The sequence below is a fragment of the Chelon labrosus genome (genome assembly GCF_963514085.1).
Source record: "Chelon labrosus genome assembly, chromosome: 7".
In the NCBI taxonomy this organism is placed as follows: Eukaryota; Metazoa; Chordata; class Actinopteri; order Mugiliformes; family Mugilidae; genus Chelon; species Chelon labrosus.
In genome coordinates, this window is record NC_140343.1 from 26839446 (window position 1) to 26863716 (window position 24271).

Below are 24271 nucleotides of genomic sequence, written 5' to 3' on the forward strand. Positions count from 1 at the left end.
ATGTGCAATACATCCGTGCAATAATTTCATATGCATATTATCTCAGTTTCATATGTGCAAATGTGCAATACTTTCTCCTAAACAACTGCAATAACTTCAAGTGATGTGCAATAACAGTGACTTCTTATTATGTGTGAATGGGGTTGTTATGTCATGCTAGTGTTTATAGTTTTGTACATATTTTTTTACTGTAGTTTTTTACATTTCTTTTACTTTTTATTTACCTGTACAATGACAAAAAAAAGACATTCTATTCTAAAACAGTCAAAGGTGGAAGCTCAGTATTTGCTACAGAATTATTATGTCCCATGCATTGACTGTATAGGTCCCATGCTGGGACTGAGGGAAATGAAACAGCATATTCAGCAGCGAAGAAAAGCATTACAAAAAAAAAGACATCAACTTGAAAAATGAAGATGAAAAAATCAAAAAGGTTGTTTAAATGGAAATGGCAACTGTAGGGAAAAGGAGAGCAGAGGAGGCACTGTTATTCTGCTCTTAGGTTAAGAGGATGACTTATTACTTGGGAGCCAGAAGTATTCCTATCCTGCTGAGGGCAGTAACGCGTCCAATAGCGTCAAAACTACCAAAAAACCCCGAAGAAGAAGAAGCAGGAAAAAGAAGAAGAGAATCGGTGGGAAAAATCGTGTTTGCGAAGGGCCGAGATAGCAAGAAGGACTTAAATAACGAAAGAGATACCACAAAAATGGTATGAATTGATTTTTTTTAAAAACTCTGACAGTTTGTAGTTTTCTAATTTTCAGTAGCGCAGCAGCTATCGAGCTAACAGAGTTAGCAGCGTTAGTAGCTCTGGCTCACAGCCGGTATGCTAGCTAAGTTGAGTTAGCCATTGTAGCTAAATTTAACATAATTTACCCAAAGCTGTTGTATTTATATGCTGAAATTTGCTGTAGCTGAGGTTATATAAGATCATCCACTCCTGGTAGTTTGTTGAAGTAGTAGTTGATCTCACTAGTTGCATAAACCTTGGTGTCATTACCCGGACTGATTAAAAAGCTGCACATAGCAGTTGTCCTGTCACATTACACCAAACAGAGGGAGAAGATTTTACTAAAATGAAACACTGCTGGATGGTTTATCCAATGATTCAACCAGGCTACCTGCAGTGACTGTGTATTGTATATAATCCAGTCCTAAATGTAGATGATCAAGTTCACTCAGGTGTTTAAATGACTGTTCTGTGTGTGACTTGTTTCTCTGTCATTTTGCAGCTTCCCCTGTCTCTGCTAAAGACTGCCCAGAACCATCCTATGGTGAGGAGACCCCGGCTCTCTCTGCTGTCGTTGAGCTTATGCGGGCTGCAACTTTTCAACAACATATATTAATCCTGGTTTAATAACTTAAAAGGCTGTAAAATGTTAATCGTTCTGCACCGTGTGTGGCATCTTACATTTTTTTTCCAGACTGAAAGCAGTAAAACAAATCCATAACTAATATTTCATGACTGGAAGGCTGACAGCAGTTAACATCCATCCAGAAAACACAGCTAAAACAAAGAGAGCTGATCCTTGCGTGTGTTCTTGAAGACGTTTCGGCGCTCATACAAATAGCTTTAGTTCTAAGTGACTGGTGATGAGTTTAAGTTTTTATTAGGAACATCCTTGTGTGGTGTGCACTTGAATTTCGCATGACGAGAGACTGTAACAATCAGATTCTTACCGGTAATTGGATGAATTGCTCGAATTGCTCTTCCATTTATTTGCCCCCAATTAAATGCTACTCTTACAACTCAGGTGGGAAAAGTTGAAGAAGCCTCTTGTATGATGGTGAAAAGTCTTCAGGAAAACCCACCAAGTCCAGCTGCCTTTGTTTTAGCCTTGTTGGATATACCAGGACTTGGATGACCAAGAACACATGTTAATGTCTGCTGTTAAAAGTCACTGCATGTATTCCAGTTTGCGGCTCAAGCTTATTTAATTATTTTTTTATAACAAAAATTGAGCTCCATCGTCTAAAAAGCTCTTAACAACCTGGCTGTTTATCCTGTCTTTTGTCTCTACAGCTGGTGGAGCTGAAGAACGGTGAGACGTACAACGGTCACCTGGTCAGCTGTGACAACTGGATGAACATCAACCTGAGGGAAGTCATCTGCACCTCCAGGGTAAAGCTGTGCACTGCCCTCACTTCACTGCAGCTGTTAAAACGAGCGTTTATCCAGCAGAGCATTTAAGACTTGCACATTAGCGCTTGTGTATTTATTTTTAAGATTACATCTATCACAAACATTGTGTTCATAGCGATGGCGTCTGAGCTCCAGTTAAAAATCTAGTCATTATTCAGTATATTCTATATTTGTTCAGCTGTAACTATAACATATTTAACAGTTTTCCCAAATACTCCCCCCTCACAGGATGGAGATAAGTTCTGGAGGATGCCTGAGTGCTACATCCGAGGAAGCACCATCAAGTACCTGCGAATCCCTGATGAAATCATCGACATGGTGAAGGAGGAGGTGGTGTCAAAGGGCCGCGGACGTGGAGGCGCCCAGCAGAACAAGCAGCAGGGCAAAGGAAGAGGAGGAGCCGGCCGAGGTCAGTGGAATCAGCTTTTGTTGTTTGTGTCTGCTGTCTTACCACCAGGAAGCTGAGGCTTTTGCTCCAAATATTAGTAGATAAAATAAATGTGTAAATATGTGACTGCAGCTGTCCTGTGGTTGAAAAGGTATCTACTTCTTAGTTAATGTAGAAACATCTGAAACGGTTAGGCTGAAATAAAAATGTGACAGAAATATTCCAGTTAAAAAACAGATTTTATTTTATTTATAAAGGATCAGGAACAATCCAAATAAAAACATAGAGAGGCAGAAAATGAATGGCATGCCATGTGGGAGTTGCACATGGAAGCATAGATGGTGACAGAGAGAGAGAGATAGAGAGAGAGAAAAGAAAGTAGAGAACAGGTTCTCAGTGCATCATGCCACAGCAGTCTAGATCTATAGCAACATATCTAAGCGATAGTTCAGTGTCACCTGAGTCTCTACCTCCCATTCTACTTTACTAGTAACCACAAATAAGCCAGTGAAGCCATCTACTGGGGCAAAATTGGGCTATGAGTTCTTTAAGATAAGATGTAGCTTGGCCGTTGTAGCTTGGCCTTGTATGTAAGGAGAAACACCAGGAAAAAAAAATAAAAGAACAAATCCTCTTAATAAAATCCCCAGAAAACAAAATGTTGTCACACTGATTTAGCTGATAGGACCACCATGGGCTCAAGGAAAGTTATTTCTGTAACAGTTTTTTACAGTTAACAAGTTCTTTTTCTATATTTTCTGCAAAGAGAAAGACAATCTGTAACAATTAGGAGTAGGAATCGTAAAGTATGTTTTTCTCTAAATGACACTCCACATGGTGGTTTTGGGATAAAGTGAAACTTCTCTTAGATGAGCTGATTTTTAGTTGGCTCCACACTGTACAAAGGTGCTGCAAATACAAGCAACAATTGTCTGTGAAACATAGTAAGACTGCTATTTTATTTTAATTTAATTTTTTGTTTGATTTTATTTTTTGTTTTCGAGTACTACTGCCCCAAACGAGCAGCACCGCGACCTCTATTGACGAGGGTAACGTTAAATAGCAGTAACTCAATATTTTCTAGTGTTAAGAAGGTAGTTTGACCAGTACGCTTGTACAGAAGAAATAATTATTTGATTTGTTCAAGTTCAAGTCAAGTCAAGCGTCAGGAGGAGATTGTCTCCACACAGAAACTCGATCAGGAATTCATAAGGGAACCAATAAAACATTGGACTGATAAGCAGTACTGATAATAGCACAGATGTCAATAAAATCTAATAAATTCCCATCCCTAGTACCTTTGTTTAAATTCCCAGCATGCATTGTTTCCCACAGTTATAGTTTTGCTTCCAGAGGAAACGCAAATGTCACTTTTGTCCTCTTTAGGTTTGTTTGGTGGCCGTGGCCGAGGGATGACCGGTCCTGGCCGGGGCCAGCAGCAGCAGCAGCAACAGCAGCAGCAGCAACAGGATAAGAAACCAGGCAAACCACAGGGAATGAAGAACCAGCACTGACAGGCGACGCCTGTCAATCAGAGCGATTCCTCCTTCAGTTCATGAAGACAAAATTAACTGGTGTGTGTTTCTGCTGTGATGTTTGACGACTGAACGCTGTAGAAATCTCACTGGGAGACTTTGAGAGAAGCTGTGCTGTGGCACTGAATTTAGTTTATTTTAGCATCTGGAAGTGGGTATTAACATTTTTTTTTATTATGAACATGTGTACCAGTCAGAGCTGGCAGACTTCCCCATTCACCGTCAGTTTGTGTCATTACAACAGCAAAACCATGTTGTATCATAAACTTTATCTAAAACCTTGCATCTGTTGGTTCACTGAGACAAGGTTTCACTTCTCTTGTTCTTTGGTCAGTTGTCGTCTCAGGTGTACTTTTGTAGAAAGCACCAACTGCTGTTGCATGGATCTATTTTTTTTTTTTAACTTGCTCTTCATTTCTCTGTTTGTGATGCTCTGCCACTTTGTTTTTTGTCCTTCTCCTGCACTGATCACAGCAGAGCGAGTCAGGAGACGAGGATTCAGTCCCTGATAATCCACACTTTTGTTAAAGCATTTCTAAAATGACACAATGATGTTAATTAGGTTTATAGGAAAAAACAGTCTGAAATGGATTATTCCAACGTTGGGTTTCATTTTTATTTTTGTAACAAAAGACAATATTGTAATTTATTTACATGAGAACATGAGAATAAAACAGCTTTTGTTAAAGGAGTCGTATTTATTGAGAAGCAGTCGTGTCTAAAGATTCAGCCTCAAACTAAAAGAATTGGAATCAAACTACACATTTCAGCTGTCGTGATCAACTCTAGTGATCAGAAATGTTGACCTCTGTATTTGACCATCTACTGGTGGATTTTAGAGTTGTAAGAAAAGAAACTAGGATGACTGGATAAAGTTTTGTCCACATGCTGTATAAACAGAAGAGTGAAGGTTAAAATCCTTTAGAAAAGAAGCTTGAAATTCAACTGATTATTATTATTTTGTTTCTGTCACATGAAGGATCAAAGAGCGGCCAAGACTCCCTTTATTTGTTCCAAACATTTGATCTTTTTGAGAAACAAAGTTAATTTAGATTTATTGACTATGATGCACATTTTTGTTACTCATTAATGAATATTTGTTAATGTATTTATCAAAACAGTCCTCACATGCGTACGCTATATAAACTGATTTATTGATGAAACGACACGTGATGCATTTCCATATTTAATGATTAATGTTTAAATCTCAAAAAGAATAAACATTCACCGCTTGCAGCTTTACAGATTTCTTGATTTTCAGCAGTCGACCAGTACGTAAGGCCGATTTATGGCTTCTGGTTCTGGAGCCTTTAAACACTTTATGTTCTGCATTGTTCAGCTCTAAACATGATTGTTGTATGGCTTAAAAAAAAAAAAAAAAAGTACAACAAATTGATGCAAATAAACATTTAAAGTTGGAAATGATGGAAATGCAAATTAAAAAAATGGAAATACAATGAATGAAAATTTGAAAATTAAAAGTGAAAATTGAATATATAATAGAAAAAAAGAAGAAAATACAATGAAGAAAAAAGATAAAATGCAAAACATGTAGTTTGCATTTTCCCTTCATTCGTTACCATACAGATTCATCAACATAATATTCAGATTTTGGTTTAAAATAGTAAAAAATGTAAGAATAATCTGTAGACATAAACATAAAAAAGTTACGATATATGCTTAAAGTCAAACAACATTTTTCTGAGTAAATCTTTAGACTAAATAATTCTTAAACTGATAAACTGGAATAAAAGAGCTGACCACGCGCTCTAGTTTTATCTGACTGTACGTCGCTGATATATTTTTAATTCTTCACACATGATTATCATATACAAAAAGAAATGTATAAAGAATGTATGATCTGAGATCGTCTGAAAAACTCAAATGTGTCATCCAGCAGAATGGGAGACCAGGCTCACCAAACAAAAATAAGAATGACATCCTTTTATATAACTATAATGGACATTTAGCCTTCATAATAATGAGAAGAAACTTTCAAAGTAGCACTAGCTGTGTCTCCGATAATGCACAGGAGAATGGTTGACCCAAACAAATAAATCAGGACACTTAACACCAGCAGGATCCTAACATCAGATGCTGGTGTTAAACAGTGAAATAGTCGTCTGAAAAAAAACTTTAAAAAAATGTAAGAATAATCCTAAAAATAAAATATACAAATGATCACACAATATATGCTCCTTCTAACATTTTCTGAGCAGATCCGAAAAATGTAGAAATCAACAAAAGCAGACATGAACAAAAAACTCTTTTTAAACATTTCCCGTTCATCCCTCCATCAACCACTCCTGTTTGGCTGTGACGGCGTATTTCCACATCTCGACAATCTGGGACAGCTTCAGATTGACAGGGAAGTTTTCCTCCACGTAACGAGGGACCTCAACTTGTTTACGATCCATGTGGCCAGCCACCACCAGTTTAAGACTGAGGAGGAAAAGAGGAGGATAATCACCAGTTAAATCTGATTTAAAAAAAAACTGCTTAAAACATGTGACTTTGCCTCTTTTAAAAAAAAGCCTTTTTTCCCCCGGCAGGTTACACTTCAATTAAGCAAGTTGTTAAGTGAAAAAATCCTCCTGTCCTAACAGAGCACGTAGACAAATGCCATGCTGATTCACATAATGGGTACAGATAGCAAAGTAAAACAATAACTACAACAACACCTCACTATTCTGCAGCTTACCTGAAGGATGGCTTGTACAGGTCTGTGGCCCGCGGGCGACCCAAACTCAGCAAGAGGAACTCGTGCACCTCCAGCAGCCATTGGTCCACGTTTCTCTTGAACATGAAGCCTTTCAGATCAGTCTTGTCATCCTCCGTCAGTGGCTCCTGGTACTCAGCCGGATATCCGGAAAAGAGATCCTGTTCACAGAAACATGGAGTTAGGGATTTTATGCTATTTCTTTTATATGTGAAAATGTGTATTACTGAGACTAATGTAGTACATTTATGGGGTGCTAATGTTCAGGTAATCTTCAACCCTGTGCTTTTGTTTGGTTCTCAACCAAAATGCCCCAAAAATGTCTGCATTGCTTACCATCTTGAGACGCAGCATGTGTTCTGATTTGAGGGAGGAGAGGAGTTGCCACAGAGAAACGCAGTGTTTGAGAGAGCATCTGCGCAGAGCCTGAAACGAAAACCAAAAAGTGTGTTCCTCAGTCTTAAAACCTAAAACAGAAACTCGACAAGCTACAGCTTGTAGATTACTTAGTTTACTATAGTTTATTTGGATGTCAGACTTTATAAAGTCAGTTACATATTACTACCATCTGGCCATCTGTTGTCTTTTCACTATTAGTATTAGTCTACAGCTGATTATGCTGCTCTAACCTGTCTGTCTTTCTAAGGTGTGCATTATATTTTTAAAAACTGAGACGTAAGTTCTCCAGCTTCATCTATTAACTATCCATCCTATGTTTAGGAAACTTTACTGTTGTTCCAGACAAAGACGGTGCACATGCACTGACCTGCAATATCTGAGGATCAATGTTTTGGGCCATCTTCAGTATGTTCTCGAGGTAAGAGACCAGCGGCATGAGGGGATCGCCACCAGTCATTGAGAGGAAACCCAGGAGCAGCTCCAGGATCTTGAGTGCCTCACACACCTGGCTGTAGGAGTCCAGCTCTCTGGACACGGCGTTTCGGATCAGAGAGGTTAGAACGTCCTGAAAGAGGAAACAAACAATCAATGAAGTCTCCACAAAGCCTAGCACAAAGGTAGCACTTGGATTTACCTTACAATTGTTATTGTTTACGGACCAATCACTTTCATAATTATAGTCTTTTGCAAAACATAAAATAGCAATGGCACGTTTTGATAAAAATACAGATTTGTCATTTTACCTGAGGCACCTTTCCTTTGACAGTTTTGAAAATGGTTTCATAGTCTCTCTCTTGAGTGTTGACCAGAGTGGGAATCCCCTACAATAAAGCACAGCTAGTTTAGTGAAGCAGGAAAATGCAGAAACAGGACTGAGAAAGAGATACAATAGAGCCTGTCCATGGGTGGACAATTGAGTCAATACAGTAACTGTACAAAGCTTGATTGTCCTCATGTCATTTGTATTAACTGAGATGAGCTGTGGGGACTCACTGTTCGTGTGATGAGAGGTTTTCCCTGCAGGATGCGGGTGAGGATCTGCTGCTGGATCCTGGGCAGGTCATACTGTGATATTGTCTCATGGCCACGCTCCAAGCTGTACTGGCAGTTGGATAAAACCAGAGGAAGCAGGTCCTTCTCCACGTCATAGTGGATCACGTGCTGCTCCATTAGCTCCACCACGCTCACCTTGTAGCTGCTGCAGACATCAAAACGAAAACATGACATTTTTATTCCTAGAACATTTCTTTGCACAAACCAGAAGCTCAGTGAAAGCAAGGCAGAATTTATCTGTCAATATTAATTATTAGCAACAAGTGAGCTGGAAATTTGGCTTTTCCTAAACAGTGTTTTTGCATCATGCCTCAGTACAATATCAGTAAAGAGGGAATTTCATTCTTTCAGGCTCTGGGATCTATAAATCATTTTGAGATAAATAAAACTGAATTGAACAGAGACAAATTCTCATATTACTGCTGGATTAATTATTAAATACATCTTTGCATAGAAGGATCATCACTTACTGTAAAACCTCAACAAAACCTTCTAGTGTTCATATTGGCACGAGACAAAAAAAAATTGGAAAACAGAGCAGCAGTACTGTAACAGCATTTTGCATCACTGCTTTACAGTCGACAACACAATAGCATGTTTTGCACCTGCTGTCCTCTCCAGTGTGTCTGTCCACAGCGTTCACCAGCTCATTGTGCAGCGCCACCAGGTAGCTGACCAGCCCGGTGGCGCACAGGCCTGGACCCTGGCGTCGGGGCAGGAGGTACTGAAAATCGCTGTTCAGATCCAAATCCTCACTGCAAAATTCCTCTGGGATTTTCAGCTCATCTGTATTTAGAAAGGGCACGTAGAGTATTTCTATTTAAATTATAACAAAACAAATGAAACAACTGGAACATTACACTGCTCTGGCTTTACATAGACAGACAGAAAAACAGCAAGATAAAGATGTTTTTGCACCCTTTATCACTTGCATTGGTGAGTGATAAGTGATTTACTTACTGCTGGTAACAGACACTCTTAGCAGATTCCATGTTTTCAGGAAGGTGTCAATGTGTTTTTCATACCAGGCCCTCGTTTCTGAAATAAGAACGTTCCAATAGACTTTATTTGTATGACAAAAAAAATCTAACGAGAAAAGGAAGAGTGTGTGTAAAATGCCACACATCAGTTGTTTTCTGTCTCATTAGCTTCTGTCTATTTGAAAGGTTTTTGAAAGACTTTTGCTGCGTCCACATCAATCAAGAGGTAGTACATTAGCTTTCAGTCAATCAAATGTTAACATTTTGAGATAAAACAGTGTCTAGGTCTGGTACCTGTTTGCTTTTCAATGAACTGTGCGATGGAGCCGACTATTTGTTCGGATGCGTTCTGATACTTTCTCACTAAATGTTTCTGCAGCCTGAGGATTTCTGGAAGGAACTTTATCTGGCGAAATTCTCTCTCCTGCAAGAAAACAAACAAACACATTTAAGGACGTATCGTCTCTTATGTGAGCTAGAGGAGACTCCTGCTATCCCTCTGGCAAATATTTAGCTTACAATAAAAGTTCAAAATAAAATCTTTGTAAATACGTACTTTCTGAAATTGAGAATTACAAGTAATGGAGTTAAAAACTTAAAAGTCCAGAGGGATGTAGAGTAGGACAGACCAGGCATTTATTACATCTAGAAGAATGTATTGCCACAGGAACATCAATGTACTCATCACATCACGATATTGTGTGGGAAAGGTTGACATTTGCTCTAAAGTCTGGCTCCAAATAAAAGGTCCGGAGGAATATCTAAGATAAACTTCCTAACCATCTGGCCAGTAGCTGCCAGCTAATATTGCTGAATTCATGGCCACAAAGCTTTACACCTCATAGACATTCACCTTCTGCAGGAACCTCCAGAGCAGCGGCAGCTCTTCTTTCTGATCTTTATGCTCCACAATGTGTGTGAGGCTGAGCAATGAGAGCCTCTCCCGGCAGCTCCACACTGCCGAGCTGTGGACCTGAGAGTCCTGCCGCAGCGACGCAAGGAAGGTGCAATCGTCACCAAAGGTTGTCCTCATGATTAGGTTGGAAGATACTCGGGGGTCAGTTCTGATGTTGCGTTTTGCTTCTTGCAGGAGTTGATCAATATCCTAGAAACAAAATCAGCAGCATCAGCCAGAGTCAGAGCAGCATATTTATGGTAACATGCATGTCTAACATTGGCCATAAGATATGTGAACGATCATAAGACTCAGTGTGCAGAGATAAACTTTTGTCACGCATCATTAAAGTTTTATTGTTAATTGTAAAGAAAAAAAGGATATATTGTAAAATATGGCAATTACCTTCAACTTAGGTGTAATTACATCTGTAGCCACAGCCGTCTCCCAAGCGTTTCTGGATGCCTTAGTTTTCAGTAGAGGGTCAATACCAGCTAGATAAAGTCAAATAGAAGATATTATTGCATATTTAGTTATAAAAAAGTAAAGTTATGATATTTTACTATTTATTTATGTGAACATAGTGGATTTTAATTTGGGCATGTATGGAAATCTACAGCGTCCTAAACAGTATAGATGATTCACTCTTTCATGATTTAGACATTTATATTCTATTTATTATTTCACTGTGACTAACTGACTGACTGATTGCTTACAGTGGCTGTCCTGACGTAGCTCTTGCAGGGACTTGAGCACCAAGTGGACAGTTGTTACAGTGTCATCAGTTCCTTTTCCCAGCGCCCGTTTCAGCTGATCCAGGTCCTTTGTTATGTGCAGAGTGAGAAACTCACGGACATCCTCCACTCGTGGCTGGATGATCTGCTGGACAAACTAAATAAACCAAGCGTAGACAACAATGTCACGGTCAGTTTTAAGAGAACAAGCAGGTTACACACAGAAAAAAATATGCTGCTATTTAACAGTCCACAAAGTGCTACTAAGCAGTAGCTGCTGACTATAAGTCGCACTTTTTTTCATGGTTTGGCTGGCCCTGCGACTTATACTCAGGTGCGACTTATATATTAAAATATATAATTTCACGTGTTCGTTATTTTCACACTGACAGCCGCGAGAGGGCACTCTAGGCTTGTGTGCCAGTATCTGCTACTTCTTTTACTCCTGCGTAATAGCGGCGGTGCGCCGTCTATCTCCGAATTTCGCGGAGTTGCTTAGAAGTGACACAGAGGATGAAGAATTCAATGGATTTAGTGACTTGGAGTGAGATCGAGAGTTTGGTAAACTTGTTATGTTATGTTGTTTATGCTACGGTTATCTGAATAGCTGTTAACATACCAGACACCTATTCAGCCCGTTGTTCTATTGTTAGTACTATAACTTGCCTTTCAAGATGAAATGTGTTCTTGGTCTCCGATTTTATCAAATAAATTTCCCCCAAAAATGCGACTTATAGTCCAGTGCGACTTATATATGTTTTTTTCTTCTTCATTATGCATTTTTTAGCTGGTGCGACTTATACTCCGGAGTGACTTATAGTCCGGAAAATACGGTACTCCATTTTCAGATAAAACGAAAATAAAATTGACTCTTCATCTGCTCACCTGGGAATTCTTTGAGGCTCCCAGCAGCATGGCCAAATGTGTAATCAGTCTGACCAGTGTAAAGGGAGTTAGAGACATGTTTTTGGTGTCCAGGGCTTCTGAGTTGTCTCTCCGTTCAGGGTCTCCCAGGATGTGGCCAGACCTTGTGCGATCCCTAAAACAACAGATCATCTTTAGTGAGTAGAAGCACAGTGAGGACTTCACATACTTGCCCCGCAACCATAGGACAACTATATTTAATGTTTTAGAAAAGGACTCCTCCCTGGACTATGATTACATATTATCATCATAATTATGATTCACCCAATAATCTCATTTGAGCAAAAAGTACGCTGAAATAAAAAATGCAACCAGTTTTTTATAAAAATTTACGCTGTTATTAAAGAGACTACCCAGAACATGACTGTGGTTTGACAATATGACAATTAATGACACTCACTGTAGCTGAACCTGTCTGGATCCAGGGAAGGCTACGTGGTGTTCACCTCCAACATCCTCCCCACACTCCGGGCATTGACCTCTCTCCGTTGGCAGGCCACACTGCAGTGAATGATACCAGATACAGTGTATACAATGTACTTCATACCTGTAATTACTGTGGAAAATACATTAACTGGAGCAGCATAAAAATAACTTACCTCATCAACAAGGAATGGATGATTATTTGGACACACTGTGGAAAATGATCAACCAGTTAATATACACTTATTGTGTTTTTAGTGACAAACTAAAAATACATACTGGTAAATACTTTAAAGAGAATTAAGTAGCAATTAATATAATAATTGAAGCTGTAAGTTTATACTAGTTGATTGACTAGTATGAGTAAATGAAAATACTCACCATACCAAGTGAGTTGACCATAATCTTGTTGTAGGACTGCCTGGGTAACAGCTAAGATGTCGTCAGGCATTGTGGGTATAAAAGCTCCCTTTTAGGTTAGAGCAAAAGAAAGTTCATGAGGTGGTGTGAATGAGGCATGGAAGTAATTACCAATAACTAATGCAGCAATAAACACTTTATGGAGTGTTACTTTTCAGTTGGAAGATTTTGACTGTATAATCCACTGCAGAGCGTAAGCAGTCATTGATTTATCAGAGCAAAACATCTATCATATATACGGTGGAGCTGTGATATGAAAATGATTTTCAATGTTTAATTAGGTTCCTATCATTAGCATTGTATTGAAATATAAAATCCCCATCCACTGACATTTGAAACAAACTAAACACTAGTTTACGTAAGGCACCTGAAAGAGAGCAGCTGACACTTGGAGCTATAATGGTCAAACAAGGCACAAATGAGACAAGTTACCTGCATTTTTTCAGGGGCCAGAGCAAGGTGCTTGAGTGGCATCAGCAGGCGGTGAGTCCCAGTGAGCAGCACAGCTTCCAGATGGATGATCAGCTCAGCGACAGTGCTGTCTACAGTACCTTGAGCAGGAACTGGGGCACCCAAATCATTTTTGACCAAGGCTGAAGCAAACTTCCTTACTTCCTTTTGATGCAGATAGTCTGAGCCTTGGATGAGATCTTCAAATGCTGCACATAACTACAGAGAAGGTAGAGGAATATACACAAGGCATCAGCTAAGATTTAATTTGAGTAATGAGTTGGCGGTCCCTGACCACCCCTGATCAATTCTTGTCTGTATTTGTTCAACTCCTTAACAGTCTTGATTTATAATAATAAGAATAATATATTTAATTTTTATAATAATAATATATTTTATTTATAATAATAATTTTTATGATGCTCATACCTCAGGGGTAGGATGACGCTTCTTGTTTTCAGATCTGTAGAGCGTTGTAACCTCTCGGAAAAGAGCCAAAAGGACAAACAGTGTCCGATTCCTTGGTGATGCAGTGCATCCCTGAATTAATCAAAACACACCACCAGCATTACTGCCTCACAGTTGCATGCCTCCATCAGCTAGTCAGGTTGAAATTTACTCAATATTATTCTATGTCTGTCTAGACAAAGTCAATAATCATTTTAATAGACATTGTGAAAATTTCTCTTAATCAGAGTATGACTTATTGAGTTATAGCCAAACATAGTGACCACCAAACACTAATTTGAGTCCAAGTAGAGATTTCTGCCCAAATATGAAGAAATTCCTTTGAGCAGTTCCTGAGATATCACGTTCATAAACTGATTGATAGCTAAATAGCATGGTTTATGAGGTCTTATATATAAATAACATGTTTTATGACATTTGACCATCAAATTTGAATCTAATCATCCTTGAGTCTAACTCAGGGGTCGGCAACCCGCGGCTCCAGAGCCGCATGCGGCTCTTTAGCACTCCCCTAGTGGCTCCCTGGAGGTTTTTCAAAAATGTGTGAAAATGGAAAAAGAATTAATTTTTTGGGCTTTTTTTGATGTTTTTTAAAATACACAATCTTTCCAACAAAAAAAAATACTACGCTAATAAATAATAATTTAACTCATAATTTTTTTTAATAAATGTCAGTTCGTTTTCATTTCTCTTTTCCATGTAAAGTGCCAATGGAAGATAAATTTTAATTTTTGGTACGCCATCTTTTTGGAATAAATTGTTTAGGGGGAAAACCTGACACAAACATTCTTATGCTGTAAAAATTTATGTAATAAATACCGAATTTCAGAATTGCCAAATAGCAGAATTGCGTCATAGCCTGCGACACACAGTGCAGCACGGTGACAGGCGGGTGGCTGTTGTAAACAAACGGGGGTGTGCGATAGGCCATGTATCCCAAAGGCAAAAAGAGAAAGACTGCTGATCTGTATCTGTATTTCTATTTCTTGTATTTCTATAATTTAATCAATGCAACAAAACATAAAACATCAATATTGTAATGGAAGTTAAACTTGAAGCACCAAATATTGTACAGCAGCGTACTCACGTGGTGCGTCATTCTCTCCAGGATGCGCTCCGGGGAAAATAAACATTTAATCATTAATGCTCATTTTGTATTTGTACCCTGCTTAGTCATTTTAATAGGCTTATAGCTAATATACTGACAGCCTATGTTGCCTTCATATTAGGCTTATATAAGGCTTTTAATTTTTTGCGGCTCCAGACAGGTATGGTTTCTGTTTTTTTGGGCCAATATGGCTCTTTGAACATTTTGGGTTGCCGACCCCTGGTCTAACTGAACGTTTGGGCCAAATCTTAACAAAATCCCTTAAAGTTATGAAAGAGGGTGTGTGGAACATTACTTGTGGTAGCAAAGTAGGGATGTAACGATTACCGGTATGACGATAAACCGCGGTAAAATTCCTGACGGTTTGTACTACCGTTTCAAATTTTAATTATCGTTAAAACCGTGATTGATTACTGCAACTGATTACAGAAAAACTCAGTGATACTGCTCATTTCCTGAAACAGCGGCACCTGAACGGCACTCTCTCAGAAGCGGGCGCGCATGCGCAGTTTGCACTGTCTGCAGCGTTGCCAACGGCGACTTTCTCGCTTTCACCTTCTCCAGCGACTTTCAAATCCTCTTGGCGACTTTTTTTTTCAAAAGCGACTAGCGACAAATCTAGCGACCTTTTCTGGTGTTATTGGAGACTTTTCTGGTTCTTGGAGACTCTGATGTGAAAGCACATATCGGTTCAGTTACTGTCCTCAACAAGCAGCGGGTGCTGCCGTGAGCCCCTCCCCCGTGCCAAAGCACTCACAGGCGGTCAGTCTCACAGTAGCCCCGCGCAGCAGCAGTCAGACCAGAGAGGAGACCCATGGCACTGCAAAAGAATGGCGCATGCGCAAAGCTGCCGCTGATCGCGCCCTCATTTACAGAGCGGGATGTAAATGTTTCTTCACTGTCACACTAAAATAAATAATGAAATGATAATCCATTTAGATTGTTAATTTTCTCAAGTTAAAACCGTTTATACAAAAAAAGTTAAAAATGTTCTAGTTATGGTAAAAAAATGCATGTTTTACTGTGACTCGTTGTAGGCTCCTAAGTGGAGCATAAGTTTAGAAACTAAACCAAATTTAAGGAAACTAAAACTAAAAAAAAAAACTTAAGTAACTCTGCCAGAGTGTCTCTTTAAAGTCACTTTGCCAATACCAAGCCCGGAAAAAGGAGGAGCATTAATAATACAGGACAAAATTAATTTTGTGTGGCTCGGCAAAGCATTAGTCATGAAATTATTTTGAGAGGTGATGGCCTATTTCAATGGCAAAATAAAAAAAACAAAAACAAAAAAACAACCAAGAATCAACAGAAGAATGTTCATTTGTAGTTCTAAACATATTTAGGCTTTTTTTTTTACTCTTTGTTATTCACGTTATTCCTCTCTCTCTACAGCGTCCATCACAATTACATCCAAATTAGTCGATGACGCCATTTAGCGACTTCTAGCGACTTTTAGGACAGCCAATAGCTACCCTCACATTACTTTGTTTAAAATGGTAGTGTTGCTTTCATATGCATATTTGATTTCAACTACATAAAACAGTGAGTTTTCTTTTCTGTACCAATTCTTGAATCTGTAAGACTAGATCTAGTCTTGAGCAGTGAATGTAAAGAAAAGTATTCTTTTTTAAAATAAAACTTGGTTAAAAGATTTCAGTGTGTGTTCAGTACCTTTTACATCTAACAATACCGTGATAATATTGATAACCGTGATAATTTTGGTCACAATAACCGTGATATGAAATTTTCATATCGTTACATCTCTATAGCAAAGAAATACTGTACCTCACAGACTTCCTCTATTTTGTCTACATGAGCGGCACCATCCTTTACTGCTTTGGCAACTGCACCCCTCACTGCTTTGTACTCCTCACCATACACAAGATACTGGTCCATCTGGCCTCGGTCCTCATTCTGTTAACACCATGAATAGGGTTAAAGTAGCAAAAACGTGTTTTAATCTAAGTAAATTGATGTTAAATGGTTCTGAAATGTGATGGTCCCACTGGCTTCAACGTCTAATAATGGTGACATGTTTACTTGTTTTATGACTTACATATTTTTAGTAGTGGATTTGCAAATGAACGCTGCTGTACCTGCTGATGGATCTCTTCAGGGAAAAGCCAGTTGAAGTCTGCTTGTTTCACCAGTCTCTGGATGAGCTCTACACCCTGCCATTCACTGAGCTTACGTATCAGGTAAACACGGTACCAATCATTCCCACCATCCTTACAGAGCTTGATGACCATGTTCAGAAATTCTTCTGCTCCGTCCGGAACATTGTTGTCTGCAAAAGCAATGTAATCAGAAATACTGTGGACCATTGTTAACCATTGCAAAACCGTTAGAAGTGGTGTACTTAATGCATGTCTCACCAGATAGTTTTCCACTGATGAGCTGGGCAGCCATGGTGAGCGTCAGACGCAATCGGGCAATGTGCTGCAGAAGTTGAATAGTCACCGTGCCTGGAGCAGATGTGGCTTCAGCCAAAAAGACGCGAAGGAATGCTGTTCCTTCAGTGAAAAACTGCAACTTTTCAGTCTTGTTTCCCTCCTGTGGTGTTTTCTCCCACATCGAGTCCTGCAAACATCAAGGATGAGCAGAAAGTGAAACAACAGTTGGTGGTACGGCTACATTCCACATTCATGCTCCGTTTAGAAAGTAATGAGCATAAATTAAACAACTCCTATAGAGTTAAACTACTCTCACACTGAATATCACCTTGAACTTAATGAAACAAATGACTCCTAAATCCTGTACTGATATCATATGTTTGTTGCAGCCAGAAAGAAATAAGTAAAAAGGACATTTGTAACTTTTACTTGAATCCATTTTATTACCAGATTAACCCTGCTAAAACTCAAATGCTAAAATAAACAAAGAATGTAAAAAAGACTGTGTGAATATTTGGTGAAGTCGTCTTAAAGACTTTTATTAGTCCCCTTTTACACTATTAAATGTAATAAAACAATGTGTTCTTATTCTACCTCCAAGCAGTTGATGTACAAGGCATAAAGCTCTGCTTTATCATCTTCACCCACAATTGGGCTGTTCTCAACAGACGTCAAATGCCGCTGCAAAAATTCCTTGACTTCATCAAACCTGAAACGCAGTTATGTTTATATGTTTGTTACAATCCATAAGGGTTTTGACAGGTGAGGCAGATATAAGGTAGAAATGTCCACACAACCAAAATTCTTTGTCTTCATCTTATACTTAATAACTAGCAGATGGCTCTATTCATCTACAAGTTAAATGAACATATAACTCTAATGTTAATGTTAAAGGCACACATTTAGTTTACCTGAACTTCAGGAGCAGTTTGAGTATCACAGATCGCACAACTGGGTTTTTATCTGGAGACTCTTCAAGTGTTGACAGATCTGGTTAGAAAAATGATTTAGAGAAAATATTACAGTACTACAGTAACAATGTCTCCAGTAATCATTTATGTTCAAAATTGTCACATCTGTCAAATGCAGTGTCAGAGAAAATTTAGCTTCATTAGAAATGAAGGTGAAGAAAATGAAGAGGAGTTCTAAAGTTGTGGCACCTGTCTCAGTCGTCAGGTAGGACAACAGTTTGTTGATGACTCCTTGGATTGGTGGTGTGTTGTCCTTAAACCACACAGTAGAGAGCAGATCGATGAAGAAACCATTGTTACGCCGCCTGAAGTAGGGGTGGGCGATATGGACAAAAAAAAATATCTCGATATTTTTGGCGATTTTAATGATAACGATAATTAGACGATATCCATTAAAAATGTGTTTTTAAAACTCTGAGTTACTTAATCACTGATAATAATAATGGGCACAATGTTGAATGAAAACAGTTCTTATTTATTTTCTTTAACGTGTAAGTATTCAAGTAAAAACAATTCAGACAAAATACAAAATACCAATTGAACTAGTGTAAGAACATTGACCATTGAGTAAACATGACTTTTATGAGACCTTATAGCAATTAAAGAGAGTAAAATCAACGTCTATCATTTATTTTGAAGTTTAATTTCCGTCATGACCGTGGATAACCTCGTTCACTTTAAAGTAGCGGCTGCACGCTAGCTAACACCCGTTAGCTTCCAAGCTAGCGCTAGCTGACACAACATGGAGCGATCAGTTTGTATGTTCGCCACATCAATGCCGAGACAACGTATTATCTAGACATGCGGGAGAGGCCTGTGATAACGGCCGGGCCTCGGGATGCAAACAGCTCAGCTGACAAAAAGCAGTCGGGAGACAGCGGTGCGCCCTGCCGCTCCACTCCCCTCACTCACATTCGCGGTAACCATACCTGTGAGAGAGATGATGACGTGTAGGCCCACTACAGCAATCACGTGACGCCCTGCTGCAGCCAAGGGCTTCTGCTGCACGCACCTCTGAATGTGTGGAGTTTTAATGCGTGTTTTGGAGTGTTTTTTTCGGACTAATTTAAATACTCGATAATGTGAATTTGCACATCGTTAACACAACAATCACGATATTATCGCAGACGATATATATCGCCCACCTCTAGCCTGAAGTCTGCATTTTTCTCGATACAAGCTCTGAAGAGGCACAAAAACTAAAGTATATATATATATACACTATATTACCAAAAGTATTCGCTCACCTGCCTTTACTCATTCTATGAACTGAAGTGCCATCCCATTCCTAACTCATAGAATTCAATATGATGTCGGTCCACCTTTTGCAGCTATTACAGCTTCAACTCTTCTGGGAAGACTGTCCACAAGGTTGAGGAGAGTGTTTATAGGAATTTTTGACCATTCTTCCAAAAGCGCATTGGTGAGGTCACACACTGATGTTGGTCGAGAAGGCCTGGCTCTCAGTCTCCGCTCTAATTCATCCCAAAGGTGTTCTATCGGGTTCAGGTCAGGACTCTGTGCAGGCCAGTCAAGTTCATCCACACCAGACTCTGTCATCCACGTCTTTATGGACCTTGCTTTGTGCACTGGTGCACAGTCATGTTGGAAGAGGAAGGGGCCCGCTCCAAACTGTTCCCACAAGGTTGGGAGCATGGAATTGTCCAAAATGTTTTGGTATCCTGAAGCATTCAATGTTCCTTTCACTGGAACTAAGGGGCCAAGCCCAGCTCCTGAAAAACAACCCCACACCATAATTCCTCCTCCACCAAATTTCACAGTTGGCACAATGCAATCTGAAATGTACCGTTCTCCTGGCAACCTCCAAACCCAGACTCGTCCATCAGATTGCCAGATGGAAAAGCGTGATTCATCACTCCAGAGAACGCGTCTCCACTGCTCTAGAGGCCAGTGGCGGCGTGCTTTACACCATTGCATCCGACGCCTTGCATTGCACTTGGTGATGTGTGGCTTGGCTGCAGCTGCTCGGCCATGGAAACCCATTCCATGAAGCTCTCTGCGTACTGTACTTGGGCTAATCTGAAGGTCACATGAAGTTTGTAGCTCTGTAGCAATTGACTGTGCAGAAAGTCGGCGACCTCTTTGCACTATGCGCTTCAGCATCCGCTGACCCCTCTCCGTCACTTTACGTGGCCTACCACTTCGTGGCTGAGTTGCTGTTTTTCCCAAACGCTTCCATTTTGTTATAATAGAGCTGACAGTTGACTGTGGAATATTTAGGAGCGAGGAAATTTCACGACTGGATTTGTTGCACAAGTGGCATCCTATGACAGTTCCACGCTGGAATTCACTGAGCTCCTGAGAGCGGCCCATTCTTTCACAAATGTCTTGTTTCACAGTCTGCATGCCTGAGTGCTTGAATTTATACACCTGGGGCCAGGCCAAGTGATTAGAACACCTGATTCTGATCATTTGAATGGGTGAGCGAATACTTTTGGTAATATAGTGTACATACATATTATGGCATGCCGTTCAGGAAATTAATCTTTGAATATACTGAATGAAACCTTGAATATATTGAATGAACCTTTGAATATATGGAATGAATCTTTGAATATATTGAATGAAACTTTGAATATATTGAATGAACTTTGAATATATGGAATGAACCTTGAATATATGGAGTGAACCTTTGAATATATTGAATGAATCTTGAATATATTGAATGAAACTTTGAATATATTGAATGAAACTTTGAATATATTGAATGAATCTTTGAATATATTGAATGAACTTTGAATATATTGAATGAATCTTGAATATATTGAATGAAACTTTGAATATATTGAATGAACTTTGAATATATGGAGTGAACCTTCGAATATATTGAATGAAACTTTGAATATATTGAATGAATCTTTGAATATATTGAATGAATCTTTGAATATATTGAATGAACTTTGAATATATTGAATGAATCTTTGAATATATGGAATGAAACTTTGAATATATGGAATGAATCTTTGAATATATGGAATGAAACTTTGAATATATTGAATGAATCTTTGAATATATTGAATGAACTTTGAATATATGGAATGAACCTTGAATATATGGAGTGAACCTTCGAATATATTGAATGAATCTTGAATATATTGAATGAATCTTGAATATATTGATTGAAGTTTGAATATATGGAGTGAAACTTGGAATATATTGAATGAAAGTTGACTGACGTCAGACTTCACAGCAGTGCTTGCGCGGCCATCTTGTTTAGCTTGTGGATGCTGCAGCAAAAAGTGACAGAGTGACAACGAGTCAGGCCGCTCGCAATCTCGTTGCGGCAATATTAAACAATGAGGACATGATAAACACACTGGCGAATGCGTGTACGGGCCAAAATCCTCCCGATACCCCTGCCCAATACCCTGCCCGTTCTTCTAACGAAGAAGTTCGCTCCTTTTTGCAGTCCGCTGTGTGAGTAAAGTGCCCAAAGCTGACAATGTGTCGCCGATCATCAAATACGTTCAATACTAAACTAAATATTCAGCCTGCATTGGTCTATGAATGTGGGTGATTCTTTTTGGATCCAAACAATATATGAAGAGCTTCTCTTTCAGTTCACGAAATCCCTGTAGCCGCAGCAGCTTCTCCAGTCCCGGAGAATAGCCGCGTCAGAGCGCAGTGCCGTTACGCACGGCCATTCACTGTGTTTTGCCTTCATTAAATCACCTGAAAACTATATCAAGCTAACCATACAGACCTATACACACAGCAGAGTGTTCCGTTAATAGCTCTGCTACGGTTCAAAAGGAGCGAACTTCTTCGTTAGAAGAACGGGCAGGGTATTGGGCAGGGGTATCGGGAAGATTTTGGCCCGTACACGCATTCGCCAGTGTGTTTATCATGTCCTCATTGTTTAATATTGCCGCAACGAGGTTGCGAGCGGCCTGACTCGTTGTCACTCTGTCACTTTTTGCTGCGGCATCCCAAGAAACAAGATGGCCGCAGGCACTGCCGTGAAGTCTGACGTCAGTCAACTTTCATTCAATATATTCCAAGTTTCACTCCATATATTCAAACTTCATTCAATATATTCAAGATTCATTCAATATATTCAAGGTTCACTCCATATATTCAAAGTTCATTCAATATATTCAAAGATTCATTCAATATATTCAAGATTCATTCAATATATTCAAGGTTCACTCCATATATTCAAAGTTCATTCAATATATTCAAAGATTCATTCAATATATTCAAAGATTCATTCAATATATTCAAGATTCATTCAATATATTCGAAGGTTCACTCCATATATTCAAAGTTCAATCAATATATTCAAGATTCATTCAATATATTCGAAGGTTCACTCCATATATTCAAAGTTCATTCAATATGTTCAAAGTTTCATTCAATATATTCAAGATTCATTCAATATATTCAAAGGTTCACTCCATATATTCAAAGTTCATTCCATATATTCAAAGTTCATTCAATATATTCAAAGTTTCATTCAATATATTCAAGATTCATTCAATATATTCAAAGTTTCATTCAATATATTCAAGATTCATTCAATATATTCAAAGGTTCACTCCATATATTCAAAGTTTCATTCAATATATTCAAGATTCATTCCATATATTCAAAGGTTCATTCAATATATTCAAAGTTTCATTCAATATATTCAAAGATTCATTCCATATATTCAAAGTTCATTCAATATATTCAAGGTTTCATTCAATATATTCAAAGATTCATTTCCTGAACGGCATGCCATAATATGTATGTATGTATATATATATATATATATACATGTAAAGAATTGCATTAGAAGAAATGCATTATTATTATTAGAATTAGCCTTTAATAGAAGATTCCCCAATGTGTCTAAGATTAGCCGTCTGAGTGTGATACTCAGAATACCACTGCACTTCTCTGAGTGACACTGTTTTTCACCACAACATCAATTCAATTCAATTTAAATTTTTAACAATACAAATCGTCTCAAGACGCTTTACAAAACCCGGCCTGAAACCCCCAGAGCAAGCCAGAAGGCGACGGTGGCAAGGAAAAACTCCCTTTTAACAGGAAGAAACCTTGAGCAGAACCCAGCTCATATGGAAGTACCCATCTGCCTAAGGCCAGCAATCCACCTTCTGTACGCTCATCTGGCTAGGCAGGGAAGTATTTGTGTATCTACATTATCAAATCATTGATATCTGCCACATAGCTCGGTATGTTAGTGACATTTTTATGTCACAGATCCCCTATAAAGAAGAGCTGCTAAGCACTGGGCAATATATAAAGGCTCTAAAGTTCAAAAACTTGTGAACTATTATAAAAATTTCACCTTAATTCATCAGAAACATGCGGTTGGAAGTTATTGGGCAACTCGTGCTTGCAGTAGGGACAGAAAAGGAAAGAGCGAGCTAGATTAGCATTTTATAAGGACCCATTTAGGTTTGTGAAGTCACTATTTAGTAAGGAAAAGAATGGTAGCCTTACGGTACCAAAAGAGAAGCTTGAGGAGTACTTGGAGGAGGTGCACAAAGATGCGGACAGGTTTAGAAAGTTGGCACTACCCTCTGATATTCCACCTATTGGTGAAATAGTTAGCCAGTGTGATGACAGCCCACTAAGGTGGAAAGAGGTTCAAGAAGTGGTAAGACGGGCAAGAGCCTCTTCAGCCCCGGGACCTAATGGGGTCCCCTACCGGCTGTATAAGAGTGCACCAGATGTGTTGAGGTTCCTGTGGAAATTGATGAAAGTAGTATGGAAGAAACAGGTTATTCCCAAGGCATGGCGCAGGGCAGGGGGGATTTTTATTCCCAAAGAGAGGGACTCGTTGGAAATAAGCCAGTTTAGACCAATTAGTCTGCTTAATGTTGAGGGGAAGATTTTCTTCAGTGTTGTGGCACAGAGGTTGTCCAGTTACTTGGTGAAAAACAGACTAGTTGATACGTCGGTGCAAAAGGCTGGGATCCCCGGCTTCTCTGGATTCTTAGAGCACACCAGTAAGATTTGGCACCAAATTCAGTTAGCAAAGCAAGAGAAGAGAGACCTGCATGTTGTATTCTTAGACCTGGCTAATGCTTTTGGGTCAGTGCCACATAGTTTGTTATGGGAAGCATTTGACTTCTTTAGAGTTCCAGGTAGTATTAAAAAACTTAGTCAAAGCCTACTTTTTAGATATTCAACTCTGCTTTACCACAGCAGAGTACTCTACAGCATGGCAGCAGCTGGAGGTAGGCATTATGGCAGGGTGTACAATCTCTCCACTAGCCTTTACAATGGCAATGGA

General features: G+C 39.0%; 2 protein-coding genes across 2 annotated transcripts in view; one reads left to right on the forward strand and one right to left on the reverse strand.

Annotated features, from left to right (window-relative positions):
* The first annotated feature begins 202 nt into the window (after positions 1–202).
* On the forward strand, positions 203–4754 carry lsm4 (LSM4 homolog, U6 small nuclear RNA and mRNA degradation associated). The gene is made up of 5 exons (XM_084547946.1): positions 203–709; positions 1233–1274; positions 2024–2122; positions 2372–2552; positions 3918–4754. The coding sequence occupies exons 1-5, from the start codon at positions 512–514 to the stop codon at positions 4043–4045; spliced, it is 648 nt and encodes a 215-aa protein (XP_084404072.1). The 5' UTR covers positions 203–511; the 3' UTR covers positions 4046–4754.
* A 142-nt stretch (positions 4755–4896) lies between these two features.
* Positions 4897–24271, reverse strand: part of LOC311490354 (E3 ubiquitin-protein ligase rnf213-alpha-like) — a 94171-nt gene continuing 74796 nt past the window's right edge. Inside the window, exons 46-69 of the mRNA XM_084547802.1 lie at positions 18193–18308; positions 17944–18022; positions 17627–17741; positions 17015–17219; positions 16736–16926; positions 16425–16553; positions 13493–13603; positions 13046–13282; positions 12575–12662; positions 12370–12404; positions 12171–12271; positions 11732–11885; positions 10829–11003; positions 10518–10606; positions 10071–10322; positions 9512–9641; positions 9198–9275; positions 8843–9023; positions 8178–8382; positions 7928–8005; positions 7552–7749; positions 7122–7211; positions 6768–6946; positions 4897–6508 (exon numbers count right to left, since the gene is read on the reverse strand). Coding sequence (XP_084403928.1) covers positions 6352–6508; positions 6768–6946; positions 7122–7211; positions 7552–7749; positions 7928–8005; positions 8178–8382; positions 8843–9023; positions 9198–9275; positions 9512–9641; positions 10071–10322; positions 10518–10606; positions 10829–11003; positions 11732–11885; positions 12171–12271; positions 12370–12404; positions 12575–12662; positions 13046–13282; positions 13493–13603; positions 16425–16553; positions 16736–16926; positions 17015–17219; positions 17627–17741; positions 17944–18022; positions 18193–18308 — 3373 coding nt within the window. The 3' untranslated portion in view covers positions 4897–6351. The remainder of the gene's footprint in view (positions 6509–6767; positions 6947–7121; positions 7212–7551; positions 7750–7927; positions 8006–8177; positions 8383–8842; positions 9024–9197; positions 9276–9511; positions 9642–10070; positions 10323–10517; positions 10607–10828; positions 11004–11731; positions 11886–12170; positions 12272–12369; positions 12405–12574; positions 12663–13045; positions 13283–13492; positions 13604–16424; positions 16554–16735; positions 16927–17014; positions 17220–17626; positions 17742–17943; positions 18023–18192; positions 18309–24271) is intronic.

What these genes read in the sequence shown, in the direction of transcription:
- lsm4 (XM_084547946.1), top strand. Translation starts at nt 512, where the DNA reads ATGACTTATTACTTGGGAGCCAGAAGTATTCCTATCCTGCTGAGGGCA. An exon ending in AAAGAGATACCACAAAAATG is followed by an intron (nt 710 to 1,232) that starts GTATGAATTGAT and finishes GTCATTTTGCAG; the next exon opens with CTTCCCCTGTCTCTGCTAAA. An exon ending in AAGTCATCTGCACCTCCAGG is followed by an intron (nt 2,123 to 2,371) that starts GTAAAGCTGTGC and finishes CCCCCCTCACAG; the next exon opens with GATGGAGATAAGTTCTGGAG.